Consider the following 15,261-nt stretch of genomic DNA (forward strand, 5'->3'; position numbering starts at 1 on the left):
GGGTTCTCTAGAACCAGCTCTAACCTCTGGAGCCTGCCCTGGGCTGCCTCTCTGCTTAGCTGGAGGCCCTGCAGCCAATAAATGAGACAAATAAAAGAGGCAAGCCACCTTCTATCAGCAGACATCTGACAAGGCTTCCTCCAAGGCAAGAAACCTAAATCCCCAACCCTAAATCCTGAATCTTGGCTCTCAGGCCCTCCCCAGCCACAGAGCTTCCCCCTCTCCCCATCAAAGCTCTTCCCTGTGTTTATTCTCCCTCCCCACGATGGCTTCTCCAGCACATGATTGACAAAAGGAATATTGACTCCCCTTTCCTTCACCTGCATTTCACCAAATATTTATTGAGCTTCTACTAAGTGCTGTGCACTTATTCAAGAGGGAACAAGGCAGAAAAGGCCCCTGCTGTCAAGGCCCTTACATGGGTATGAATAAATGCAGGGGAGAGAGTGTAGAGTCAAAGAGGGACAGAGGCCCAAACAGTAAGCTGGTAAATAAACAAGCAAGGGAGATTCAGGGAGCCATGGATGCTATAAAGAAAATTAAATAGAGTCATGTAATTATGCCTGCTCAGGCTATTTTAAAATGGATAATCATTTGAATTGAGTTGACATTTGAGCTGAGCCCTGAATGACAAGACAGAGGCAGTCATGTGAAGATATAGGAGAAAAAAAAAATGTTCCAGACAAAATGAACAGCAAATGCAAGGCCCAGAGGCAGGAGTGACCTTGGTGTGCTCAAGAAAATAGAAGAAAGCTTGTGTGGCTGGAGCATTGGGAAGGAGGTAAAGATGGCACTAGGAGAAACTAGAGGCAGGGCAGGCCCAACCTTGTAGGCTGTGACAGGAGCAGGGAGATTGCTGAGAGTCCAGTGACATATTACCAGAGCCTTGAAGCAAAGAAATACCATGATCACATGTCTGACCTCGACTGCACACTTGTGACCCGTGAGAGTCTAGGAGAGTTTAGAGCCTGTCAGAGAATTCAAATAAATGGCCCAAATCCAGATGGAAATTGTAAAGTTGAGAAATTTGGGGGCATTGGAAATGTGTGTAGAGAGAGGAGATTTTTGATTATCGGCCAGATCTGAGGCTTGAGGAAGGAGAGGCAGTGTCTCCTCACACTGGCTTCTGGCCTCTGATCTCAAGATGTTAGCTAATTTTGAAGGGAAAGTTGGAAGAAGAACAGGTTTGAGGGGTGAGTAGATAGTCAGAGGTCAAAGTCCAGACCTCCACAAGAGGCTGTCACTGAGATGTATACCTGCAGTTAGTTAGCAGGCAGCCGTGTTTAAAACAGTGGTAACAGACAGAATCTTTGTGAAGAGAATGTAGTTGGTGGTGATGAGGATATCCTGGGGTCACACACTAGGATAACAAGGAATTTGGGGATCATAAAGAGGAAGAGTAGCCAGAGAAGAATGGAATGAGAAAGGACGTTGAGGGAAAGATGGGTGAGTAAGGTACCCCAGAAGTGAGGGGAAAAGATGCCGGTTGTTGCTCAGATAAGAGACAGGAGAACAGAAATGTGGACCTGAACTGGGGGAGAGCAAGGCTACCACAGCCTTGTAAGACGCTGTGCTAGAGAATGCTCTCGTGGGGCGGCTTGTGGAAAAGATGGCGACCAGGAAAGATGGAGACTCATTGAAGAAACTCAGGTGGGAAGGACAGCAGAGATGTGGGACAGCAGCCGAGAAATTGAGGAACTGAGAGCTTTATATAAAATTCAATGAGATGCTGGAGCATGCCTACACACTGATGGAGCTAGGCTGAGAGGGAGGGGCCCCCTGGGGATGGAGGAGGTAATGTGGGAGGGGGAGTGGTGGCATGGGTGGCTTTTAATTGGACACAGATACTTCAGTCCTGGTGAAGATGACCACAGACACTCTTCTGCTTGCCTTGGGATACATCCAAACAAACCCATCGCTAGCTGAAAATATTATTGGACTGAAAATGTATTCTAAATGTATGTATAACCTCTGAGTACCAGTTTGGCCTACTTTAGTTATACCTGTGCACATTTAAAATAGCCTTTGGTGGACCAAAATCATCTCCCACAAAGACTGTTTTATAATAAAGTATTAACTGTGTACTTTGTTGAATACGACGAAACTGAAGGTTAAGAAAATGGCTGTTCCAATATGTCTTCTCACCAGAATGTAGAGATACTGTAGGTCAGAGAACAGCCGGAGTATCAGACTCAGGACTGACAGGAGCATAAGGGTAACAGTAGGCAATAGGAGAGTGAGCCTTCCTAACTTGAGCATCCCAACGGAGTAGGCGGGGGTGTTAACAAACAACTGCGAGGGAGAGACCAGCAAGCGCGCCGCGCCGGCAGGAAGCAGGGAGAAGATGAGATATCAGAGAATTACCTTGGACAATAAGAGAGCACCACAAATGATGGGAGGGGGAATCGGGTTAGCATTTAATAATTAGCTGATAGAGAGTTATGAACCAGCCAGATAGTATTTGTCAGTTCCATGTAATTACAAATGATTGTTGCCGAGGTTAAGATTCTGGGCGTGATGAGCACAGACGGGCTAGCCCAGACCAAAAAGGCAAATTCTGCCAAATAAGCAATCAATTCTTCTGTGGCTTCAAAAACATCTCCCTCTCCCATATCATTATTAAAACTATGTAAATGTATGTTGATACATACATATGCCTAAACACGTATATATTTGTATAACACAATGTAAGCCTACACACCACACACACACACACACACACACACGTAGATGCACATTTTCTACCCTCATGTCCTGTAAGGATGGCTAGCAGTGTAACCCCATCTCACAGAACATTTGGGGGAAGGTGGATTTGCTCATATAAACCCCATGTAGCCTAGTCACACCCACTTTCTTAACCTTCGGTTTCGTACCAGAGGCATGGGGTATCCATAAACAGGAGACTTGAATGTTCTTCCCATCCCAACTTTTCGAGAGCCCTGTGAGTCATAGCATTTCACAGCCTGAGGTCTGGGCCAATGCTTAGATGTTATCCAAGTTTTCTGTGGACTTTACGTTAACTATGGCGGATCCCGGCAGCACCTAAGTCAGCACCTGAAAGCTAATGGGTTAGGGCCACTGGGATCAGGCAGGTGTGTGGATGTTTTAGAGAGACTAAACAGCTGCGAGGACCTCACAGTACTGACATCCCCCTCCTCATCCTCTCTTCATCCTGCAGGCATACAACATCTTCAGTGATGGGCTCCTGGAGTACTCTGGCCTGGGTCGGCAGTTTCTCTTCAGGCGCCTGGCCCCCTTCACTCTCTATACCTTGATCCTGGAGGCCTGCACGACAGCAGGTTGTGCTCACTCGGTGCCTCAGCCTCTCTGGACAGAGGAAGCCCCTCCAGATACTCAGATGGCTCCTACCATCCAGTCTGTGGGGCCCACCAATGTAAGGCTGCACTGGTGTCAGCCGGCTAGCCCCAATGGGAAGATAATTCATTACGAAGTGATCCGCAGAAGCTTGGAGGAAGAGGACTGGGGGAACACAACATGGCAGGCAGACGGGAACACTGTTTTCACAGAATACAACACGCAAGGGGATGCATGGGTGTTTAATGACACAGGTCTGCAGCCGTGGAGGAAGTATGCTTATAGAATCTGCGCTTGGAATTCTGCAGGGCACACCTGTAGCTCTTGGAATGTGGTGAGAACATTGCAAGCACCCCCAGATGGCCTCTCTCCACCAGAGATATCCTATGTGTCTATGAGTCCCCTCCAACTGCTGATTTCCTGGCTTCCACCCCAACACTCTAACGGCGTCATCCAGTCCTACAGACTTCAAAGAAATGGAGTGTTTCCTGCTGTCAATTTCAATGCCAGCACCTTCAGCTACATGGACAGCCAGCTGCTTCCCTTCTCAACGTACAGTTATGCAATCCTGGCCTGCACAGGTGGTGGTTGCTGTACCAGTGAACCCACCAACATCACCACTCCTGAGGCACCTCCATCAGGAGTCAGCCCTCCAGTTCTTTGGGTCATCAGTGCCCACCAGATGAACGTGTCTTGGTCCCCGCCATCAATCCCAAATGGAAAGATTGTTAAATATTTGCTTCAGTGTGATGGTGAGGAGCACCTGGCTGGGCAGGGTCTGTCCTTTCTACTCTCTAACCTGCAGCCTTCCACTCAGTATAATATCTCCCTTGTGGCCTGCACAAGTGGAGGGTGCACTGCTAGTAGGACCACATCCGCCTGGACAAAGGAGGCTCCACCAGAGAACATGGACCCACCAACACTGCACATCACAGGCCCAGAATCAATAGAAATTACATGGACACCTCCAAGAAACCCACATGGCCAGATCAGAAGTTATGAGCTTCAGAGAGATGGAGCTATTGTGTATGTAGGTCTGGAAACTCACTACCATGATTTTACCCTTGCTCCTGGTGTTGAATACAGCTACTCGGTGACTGCCACTAACAGCCAGGGCAGTGTCTTGAGCCCACTTGTCAAGGGTCAAACCAACCCCTCAGCCCCCTCAGGTTTACAGCCCCCAAAGCTGCATTCGGGGGATGCTCTTGAGCTCTTAGCGGATTGGGACCCTCCGGTGAGGACAAACGGCAAGATCATCAACTACACTCTCTTCGTCCGTGAGCTGTTTGAAGGAAAAACCAGAACCGTGTCCATTAACACAACACACAGTTCTTTTGGCACACGGTCACTTGCGATAAAGCACCTGAAGCCATTTCATAGGTACGCAGCTAAGCTGGGGTTTCTAGAAGCAAGTCATTGTCTTTTCTGTTGTACCATCAGTGCCAATGCAAGGCAAGATGCATGAGGCCATCTCCTCCCATCCTCATTTAACTACAGCTTGCTTTCTCAGCCTCTGAAGAATAGATCTCTTACAGGTGATGATGTTTTGATTCCACTTTCCCAGAAATGTTGGCAGTTTGCCACCTAGAGTCGATCCTGAAGACATGGGGCCGATCTCCTACCTGAGTCACAAGCCATGAGCAGTTATTAAGCTGAAAGGAGGGCTAGAGAGATGGCCCGGTGGGTTAAGTGCTTGACACCCGAATATGATGACCTGATTTAGATCCCTAGCACACACAGAAACAGATGGGTTTGGTCCTATAGCTTCAGTTGGTGGGCACATAATGGGTAGAATCAAGACCACCAGGTTACCAGCCAGCTACAGACTGGTTGAGTCAGTGACCTGCAGATTCAGGGAGAGACCCTGTTCTCCAAAAATAATGTGGAGAGTGACTGATAGCCTCAGGCCACTTTCTAGCTTCCAAATACACACACACATATAACACACACATTCATACACACACACATACATACATACACACACATATTCATGCACACATATACACACAGACACACAATCACACACACTCACACACATAGGCATACATATACACACACACATACACTCACATGTATTCATACATACACAAACATAAACATATATACAATCACTCACACACACATATAGATTCATACACACTACTAAAATGCATCAACCAGAATTTGTAGCCCCCCTTCCTGGGATAATGGAGTCTTAAGTGCTGTATCCTCTGAAGGCTTCCCTCAGTCTTGAACTCATGCACGCTCAGATGGCAGCATTTTGCTAGTCTGTGCTGTCCTAGATCCTGTCTGACTTCTGTGACATGCATTGAGGCATTCTACACCAACACTGTTTCCGAAGCCTCAGAACCTCTGAGCATTTCCCCTCACCCCATCTCAGGTACCTGACATCCCACAGAAGAGAGGAATAAAAGACATTTTTTGTATAAAATTTAGAAAAATCAGTAGACTCACTTTTAAAAAAATTATTTTGAAGTCTGCAAAGGCATTGCTATCCAGCCACCACAGGTAAAACTGAGCTATAATTATGATGTCCTGGTGTGTAGATTAGACACCGCCACGATTATCTCTGGTGTATAGTGCTGTTTGAATGAAGCATTCATGGTCTTATGCATCTACTCAGGGCAATTATTTAGCATCATATTAAATATTAAACAGTAATTAAAAGCTCTTCAGGTATTCTCCACAGCTAATCTACATGCTATGTGAGTTGGCTTTTATCTCAGGACATTTAAAAAGCCCACATTGGTGAGGAGCGCTGCATTTTCTCAGAGTCTCCTCTCTATGTGACCACAACACAAGTATCAAAATCATTTCTATCTTACCCCTCTTGGAGCCCTGATATCTAAAAGGATTTCTAGAGAAAATGGCTTCCCAGATGTCAAAGTAATACCCTTTCTGGAGAAAATAAAAGCACACAAAGACTGGCCTGGGACTCCACGGAAGGACACGCAGGGATCCACAGAGAAGTGGAGTCCTCTCTCAGCTGGCGTTATGAAACTGGGCAACTATAACAAAGTGTCAGAGCTGTATCAGTTGATTTCCTGTCCTTTTTGTTTCTGTGGGGTTTAAATCATATTAATATTGACTAGATACAATGAAAATTAGTATGTCCATCTTCATGCACCCCAGCTGGTCAGTAGGAAACAGTTTGACAATCTTCTAGAACAGGAAAGAAAGTGACCCAGGACTTTGTTTGATGTTGTTATTGTTGTTGCTGCTGCTGCCGCTGCCACTGCCGCTGCTGCTGCTACAGCCCTTGCTGTTGCTTTTAAGAGAGAGTGTCATGTAGCTCACTATATAGAACGCATTGCATCACTAAGGATGATTTAAAATTCCTGATCCTCCTGCTTTCAAGTGCTAGAATTACAAGCTTGTGCCACCGCAGGCAGGTTTTGTTTGTTTGTTTAAGACAGGGTCTCACGTCACCTGGGCTGGCCTTGAACTTCTGGCCCTCCTTCCTCCACTTCTTCCATGCAGGGATCACAGGCTTGCCCAACTCTGCTCTGAGCCAGGGCTAGACTTTCTCTCATTCTAGGCCAGCATTCCACCAAGTGAGTCATGACTCTCACTTGACCTAGGACTTTAACACTACCCACAGTTAATCCAGAAATTCCTTCCCTGTGTAGAGAATCGGCTTTGTTTGGCAATCTGACCTACCATGCACATACACAGTGGTGGAGATGCTCCTTAATCCACTGGCAATGCCAGCCCAGTAGAGACAGGGAAGACAGGAGAGATAAGACAAGAGAGACAGGAAGTGCGGGTGAAGAGAATGAAAGAAGTCTGCTATAGGTATAGTTCGAGCTGCTGTGAGTCAAACCCAGCTTAACAGGGGAAGGGTACATGTGGGCTCCCAGATGAGTCAGTCCACCATGGTGGGGAAGTCAGAGCAGCAGGAGCTTAGGGCAGCTGGTCACATGACATCCAAAGTCAAGTAGCAGGGTGGGATGGATGCTGGGTCTCAACTCACTCTCTCCTCTTTATTGACTCTTAGGATCCCAACCTCAGAAAATGGTATTACCAGCTCTTATTTCTGGGTCTTCCCACCTCAGTGACCATAACCAGCATGACCCCACATAGGCATGCCCAGAGGGTAATTATCCCTCACAGGTGTGCCCAGAGGCTCTTCACTTGGGTGCTTCTAGGTCCTGTGAGCTGACAGTTCACACTAACGATCACAGAGTCACAGAGGAAATCAAAAGCATAATTAAGAAGGCAGAAATGCAGAACAGAAAGCGAGCAAGAACAGAACAGGGAGAGGAAGGGGAAAAGAAACCACTGGATCCAAGGGCAGTAAGGGGGAAACAACAGCTAGCCCTGCTGGAGGGAATGTTGGGGTGTCAGGAAGTCAGCTGGGCATGAGAAGGGAGCAGCAAGCGCTCACTGGTACCTGAGACACTCCATCTGCCCTAACCAAGGGCCTTTGCATTGGAAAGGGCTCTGCTATGGAAATCTAACCTTTCCAGGCAGTAGATACCAGCTCTATGGCAAAACATAATTGATTACTAGAGCCTGACTGGGTAGTGATAAGGTGTCTCTGTGATGGATAATCTAGTGTGTAGGGGGGTTAACTTTGCCCCCCAGAGGTCTTCGTGTGAGGTAAGGGAGCCTGTTTTAAGATGTCAGGTATCAGGTGAGAAGATTCATTACCACGGAGACCGTAACTCGGCAATGCCCCTTCATAATCTGAAAGCATTCCCAGGGAATGGCTTGGCTCTGGCTGCAGAGTAGGCGGAGTCTGGGTCGCATGCAAAGCTGTGTTAAGTATCTTTCACAGTGCCTGAGTTTCCATGCTGCAGAGAAGACCGAAAGTTTCTTTACTCCATACATCTGTCTTTAGGTAAGAACTGACCATTCACCAGGCAGATGAAGTTCTTTTCCTTGAGTTTAAAACTTAAAAGATTGAAAATGTTCAAAACTTTCCATAAAAATACGTCTTTATTATTATCTAAAAGCTAACTGTCCACACAAATAAATGTAAACTCTTGTGTTTTGCTTCTGAAAACGTGTCTTTAAAAAAAAAAAAAAAAACTTGGCCCGGACAGAATTAAGAGTCACCTGTGATTCTACATTGTTTCCTCTAGGTATGAAGTGCGTGTCCAAGCCTGCACTGCCCTCGGGTGTACCTCCAGTGAGTGGACATCTACCCAAACCTCAGAGGTCCCACCACGGATGCAGCCAGCCCCACATCTGGAGGTGCAGACAGCTACAGGGGGATTCCAGCCCATAGTAGCCGTGTGGTGGGCAGGACCACTTCAGCCAAATGGAAAAATCATATGCTTTGAGTTGTACAGAAGACAGGTAGCAGCCTGGCCTGGCACATCCAGTTCACTGCTAATCTACAACGGCAGCTTCCGCTCCTTTATGGACTCAGACCTACTGCCATTCACAGAATACGAATACCAGGTATGAGCTCTGTATGTCTTACAAAATTCAAGCTAAGATGGCGCACACCCATCAGAGATCTCCTCTACAATGTTTCTTACAATTCCAAAAGCTGCTTAAAGAGATGGAGGTTCACAGAGAAGGCTGGAATACCCTTTAAATCTTTCTAAGCAGTTGGTGAGTGGGGGAAGACTCTCCATTTACCCCCTTCATTTTCTTGGCCCTTGGTCCATATACTTGTTTTATTCTGTACGTTGCAGATGGATTGTTTGATAGTGATATGGTTTCCACTGTCAGGTTTCCTTCTACCTGTGTTCCCTTGCTCGTAAGTATTCCTCAGACCATCCTTAGGAAAAATGACCCGTGGGTTGTAACAAAACACAATGAAGTGGAGTGTAGACCTCACTGGTCATGGTGCTCAAAGGAAAGAGTGTAGAGAGGAATCAGAAGGCTGTGGCTAATCTGCCCGTGGAAATGAAGTAAGTTAAAAAGTCAGTCCATCCCTCAATCAGTAGTTTAGAAGACATTGCATATCTCTTAGGAGACTGAGAATTGGGAGCGATATTCAGAGTGTTTGGAGAACTCTGCGATGCTTGTGAGGCTCTGTTTTGCCATTGGGTCTGCGTGCACCATTCCAGCCGCAGCAAGGCCCTTTCCTAAGGAAGATGGATCTGATATGTCTCACTGCCTCCTAAACAAGGGATATATACAGGGCTACACTCAGCCATACACTCGCCTAAGACTCGATTTTACCAGGCAAATTGGAATTTTCAAAGGTGAAAGGCAGAAGTCAGAAGTCTTGGTAGACTTACTCCTCAGCTCAGATGTAAGCAAGCTCCTCAGTTTCCAAGCAGGCTTCGCCCACTGTTCCCTCAGTTCCATAGGCCCCCATAGCATCTCTTCTACTTAAGACTTAGTTTCTCTAGCTTGCAATTCAGAGAAGATTGCTGATGGATAAGCCCTGAAGGTCAGGCAAATACCAAGAAAAAAATTTAAAAAGTCTTTTTTTTTCCAGATAAAAAAGACTAAGCCCAAAAAGCTTGTGCAAAGGGCTGTAGCTCTGCTAGCAGAGTCTCTGCCTAGCATGGAAGACTTCCCAGGTTCTGACCCAGCACTGCTGTAACACAACGTGGTTATGCTCACTTGTAATCCCAACACTCCAGAGGGTGAGGCAGGAGAATCAAATCAGAAATAACAATAAAATTTCCAGCAGTATGACAGGCACAAATAAGTGTGATGATTTGATTAGAGGTAACATTTTATGCATGAAAAGAGTATCTCAAGACAGCATTGTATTTGCACAAGTTGCCCGAAGAAGTTAGCATTGAAATATAAATCAACTCTTGAGTTGAAGAAATACATAATCATAAATCCAAATTTACTGTCTGTAATTACAAATCTAAAAACTCTCTTAAAAGCAAGAGTGTCCTCTTGGTTGGGTGCCAACTATTTGGTAGCAAGATCTAATCTGAATGGATGGGAGGCTATTTATAGTATTTATTTATTTATCCCACTTACATATAAATGTTTCCACAGAAATAGTTTTATGATAAGATAGCTACCTAGATAATGCTGCCACAGTTACAGAGCAAACTAGAGATATGCTTTGTTACATTCTTGTTTTTAATTACATTTCTTACATTCTTTTGTTACATTCTTGTTCTTGAATGTCTGTGTGTGTGTGTCTGTGTGTGTCTGTGTGTGTGTGTAGCATGTGAGTGCAATTACATGTGAATGCCAATAGAGGGCAATTGACCCACTTTAGCTGTAGTCGCAGGCACTGTAAGCTGTCCAAGGTGGATATTAGGAACAAATTCAAGTCCATTGCAAATACTTCAACCACACTTGACTTCTGAGACCTCTCTTCAGCCCTCCAAAATGAATTGAAAGCAGAGCAAACTGGAAGGTTTAGGATAGGATTTTGGCTTGTGTCAGTAATGAGCAAATACCTATAGTTCCCACTCTAATAGAATACTACCAGAAAATGCCAGGTCCAGCGTGGCTCTCCCCTTTTTTGTTTTTGTTTTTGTTTTTGTTTTTGTTTTTGTTTTTGTTTTTGTTTTTGTTTTCTCATTAGCTTCATGAAAAGGTGTGAGGTTGTCGGTGAGCCCTTGGTTCTCAATCACCTGGTCCTAAGTTGTTGGAAGGGCATGGACTTTTTAGGTCGCAGTAAATACTCCAAGACACTGAATATAAGCTACTGAGTACAGATCCCTCGGCATGGCTGACTCACGGGGTAAAACAGAACCACACATCTATAGACATCTCAGCTCCTTAAGGCATTTAAGTTCCAAGCATGTGTTAGATCTCTAGTTAGGGCTCTTATCAGGAGTGAAGGATGGTCAGAGGACCCTTGTCAGAGGCTGAGGCGAGCTGAGGAGTCACAGGATGCTGCTGCTTTTGTAACTACTCCTGTCTGCCTCGGAGTCATAGTCGTCTTCTTCTACACTTCACTAAGATTACTGGCATCCCAAGTGTGAGCTATCACATCCAACTTATTCTAGGTTGTTTTTGAGACAGAGTAGCCTTGAGAAGCCTAGAACTCAAATGTAAATCAGGTTAGCCTGGAACTCAGGGACCTTCCTTCCTTCTGCCCCACCTTTGTCTGTATCACCAAGTGCTGACATTATAGGTGAGCATCCCACCCTAGTCTTCTTAAAGAAAAACCCCTACTCTACCTGTAGGGAAAGAAATGAGGTCAGGACCTATTGCGAAAGTTCCTGCCTCAATCAAACTATGTGTGTGTGTGTGTGTGTGTGTGTGTGTGTGTGTGTGTGTGTATGTGTTTGTGTTTTAATTTATTTACTTTACATATGTGAGTACACTGTAGCTGTCTTCAGACACACCAGAAGAGGACATCAGAACCCATTACAGATAGTTGTGAGCCACCATGTGGTTGCTAGGAATTGAACTCACGATCTCTGGAAGAGCACTCAGTGCTCTTAACCGCTGAGCCATCTCTCCAGCCCCAAACTATGATTTTCTTGAAAACCTTTTTACTCATCCCTGTCACTGTCATATGGTTTGGGTGTGTTCCTCTGGATCTTTAGAGGTAAGAGTTAGTACTGTGGAAAATAAGACTTTGAGGAAAGTTGAGTTGTTTCCATCTCAACACAGCTCCTGGGAGTCTGAGATTCTGCAGAGTCTAACACTGAAAGATAAGTTCTAAAAACAAACAAACAAACAAAAGACCAAGTGAGGTATAAAATCTGAATAAGGGTGATAGGAAATACCTGTTTATAGTTCACAAGGACAGGCAGGTGGCATTGGGGAACAATACATGCCGAGTAGTTCTATTAGAAAGCCAATGGTCCTCGTGAGCACTAAATAAAGGGCTGTCTCCTGGAATCTGCTTCTTAAGCCCGTAAGTGTGCTTTCATGCCTCCACACTGAATGGAATCCTTCCAGGAAGAGACCTCACCCTTAAGCCAATACCACATGACTATTAGGGAGAACCGTGGGATATCTCCAGGCCCGGTTAGTGTTTTCCCCAGAGCACTTTCTACTTTGAACCCTTCCCAATTGGACTCTGCTGACCTGTACTCTTCATACTGCAGACTTCTGTCAGGAAGTCCTTGATGGATGAGTAAGCCAGTTAGGACAGTGGTCTTCCTCAGAGGCTTCAGGGAAAGCCTGGTGTGCCTCTCTTCTGAGGGGTCCCTAGCTTGTGCAGAGTTGAGGGTGGAACCCAGGGCTTGCACATGCAAGCTGAGCAAGCCTTCTACACTGAGCTCTGCCCCCAGCCCTGCACTTTAGCTTTTACCTCAGGGAGAGATGTCTGGCTAATGAGCAGCTTCAGGTAATTCTGCATTCATATTCATACTCTTGCTTAAGGCAATGACTCACCATGGAGTTGCTGGGGCCTGCCAGGGCTCCCCTTCACTGACTCGTGCTGACAGGGACTTAATTAGCTCTCCTGAAACTTCCCCACACTGACAGATTTTTGCAATAAGCACCCCTAACACACTCACAGGCTTCTAGTGCCTAGTGACTGGGTGGCTGAGAATCTACAGCTCAACCTTGCAGGAGACTTTCTGACTCACTGATGTGAGGCTCTGGTCTTAAGGCTAAAACTGAGAAAGCCAGGCTGGACTGAGAGAAAGCTGTGAGGGAAACACGGAGAGAGATCCTTATAGTCCCCACTAAAGCAGATAGATTAAAACCTCAGTAGGGCACTGTGAGTCCCCACCAAAGCTACCAAAGTATAGGTGCTGAGCCAGAAGGGGAAGGAAGGATACAATAGCAGCTAGTCTTTTGGATACTCAAGCAATTCAGCTTCTTCATGCCTTTCCTCATTGTTTTCGTTTACATTTGTTGTAACAGAATGTCATAGACCGTCTTAGTTGGGGTTTCATTGCTGTGAACAGACACCATGACCAAAGCGACTCTTATAAGCAACAACATTTACTTGGGGCTGGCCTACAGGTTCAGAGGTTCAGTTCATTATCAATGTGGTGGGAAGCATGGCAGTGTCCAGGCAAACATGATGCTAGAGAAGGAGCCAAGAGTTCTACATCTTGATCTGCAGGCAGCAGAAGGGGACTGTCCTCTGCAGGCAGTCAGGAAAAGGCTCTGGGTGGAGCTTAGGACATAGGAGACCTCAATACTCACCCCCACCGTGACATACTTCCTCCAACAGGTCACACCTATTCAAACAAGGCCATACCTCCTAATAGTGCCACTCCCTGCGGGCTAAGCACGTATTCGAACATATGACTGTAGTGGAGGGGGAGGCATTTCTATTCAAATCACCACACAGAGCATGGACTTACACTGCAAACACTTACTTTTCATAGTTCTGGAGATTTTGAAGTTCCAAGGTCAAGGTGCCCATAGCTACCATGTCTGGTAAGGGACCACTCTGCTTTGCAAACACCATCTTATCATTGTATCTCACAAAGAAGAGCAGGAGGGAAAGGACACAGAGGGAGTGTCTACTCTCTTCTCATAACAGCACCAATCACATCTATGAGGGACTTATCTGACAGACTCATCACCCTGTAAGATCAAGATGTAGAACTCTCGGCTCCTTCTTCAGCATCATGTCTGCCTGCATGCTGCCATGCTTCCTGCCATGATGATAATGGATCGAACCTCCAAACACCATTACCCTGGAACCAAGCCACCACACAATAAGTCACAATCTCCCCTCCAGATCCAAGCCATAGAAAGGGTGAGCTACAGAGTACAAATTCATATCATTTTGACTTTTATTTATTTGCATTTATTCTTTTTTGTTTCTGTATTTATTGTGAGACAGGCCCTTGGTATGTAGCCCTGGCTGGACTAGACTTCATAGAGATTGGTATGCTTGTGTCTCCAGAGTGCTGGGGTTAAAGGCTGGTGCCAACACAGCCCATGTTAGTTTTGCCTTCTCTTGATTGACCTATGTCATCTACAGCTTATGAAATTTGACAAAATGAATCCTGACCCAAAGCCTTTTCATTCAATGACTCTACTTAGCTTTAATTGTACTGATACAATTAAAGAGAGATCATGGGATCATCTTCAGACAAAAGAAATGACTGGTTGTGCTTCATCCCACTTGGCTTGGGTCCTGGAACCCTGACTAGGGTACTGAGGGGATGAAGAAAGGGCAGACAGACACATGTATAGGAAGACTGTACGGGCTTGCAAATTTCTCAGGTGCTAAATATCCAGGAGGAAGAGGAAGCTGCCATTGCTGGCATTTGAACACACCAATCAACCAGTGCAAAACTCACACTTGACCAGAACAAGGCTTTGAGCACACTTGAACAGAACAATGACTTTGCCCAAGGCCTTGGCGTCCACAGCCATGCCAACAGTGCACATTCACTAAGAGCTTCCTCTACTCCCCACAGAGCTACCTACCCCCAAATGAGCACGTGGCCTATCAGCAGCAATGTCTCTGGTTATAACCTAGCCCATTCATTTATTAATAAATTTATCTTAAAATTATACAAACATCATAGTTCATAAAGTATAAATAAGGAATAAGTCTATCTCACTTACAAGCTCTGAGTCTTTAGTGTCCTGGAGGAAACCCACATCATCAATATGATATCAAGCCTATGTTCAGCCAGTGACAGAAAAACATGTTAAGCTAGATTGTTACACCCAAGGGAATTGCCCCTGCTTATCTGGAGATGAGACTAAAGAAATTCCTCAATGCCAAGAGATAGACCAGACACCAGGCCTTGGGAACCTAGGCAGGACTAAAATCTGTGTTCTTTCTCCGCTTTGTCTCTCTGTCCCTTCATTCCTCTGTCCCTCTGTCCCTTCACATCTTCATCCCTCTGTCCCTCTGTCCCCCTCTCCATACCTCCTTCATCTTATCTTGTGCCTATGTAGCTTTACCAAGTACATTACAGAGGCTTGATTTGGTGTTAAATCAGCATATAAGTGAATGTGCTCAAGACACCGTACATTCGACCAATATAACAATGGTCAGTATCATTTCTACCCTCCCTCCTTAATAAGCAAGGACTGCCCTTCAGTCTTGAGCCTACCACAACAGGACTCTAACCTTAGCCTGTTGTACCATGTGCCTCCCTAAGGGTTGAGAAGATGAAGCTG

The 15,261-nt window shown here is 45.7% G+C and overlaps 1 protein-coding gene across 1 annotated transcript in view; it reads left to right on the plus strand.

The window, feature by feature from the left end:
* Ush2a (usherin) overlaps window positions 1-15,261 on the plus strand; it is a 673,376-nt gene that overhangs the window by 621,030 nt on the left and 37,085 nt on the right. The window contains exons 62-63 of the mRNA XM_021165303.2: window positions 3,179-4,695; window positions 8,403-8,724. Coding sequence (XP_021020962.1) covers window positions 3,179-4,695; window positions 8,403-8,724 — 1,839 coding nt within the window. The remainder of the gene's footprint in view (window positions 1-3,178; window positions 4,696-8,402; window positions 8,725-15,261) is intronic.

Source organism: Mus caroli, chromosome 1 (assembly GCF_900094665.2).
Source record: "Mus caroli chromosome 1, CAROLI_EIJ_v1.1, whole genome shotgun sequence".
Classification (NCBI taxonomy): domain Eukaryota; kingdom Metazoa; phylum Chordata; class Mammalia; order Rodentia; family Muridae; genus Mus; species Mus caroli.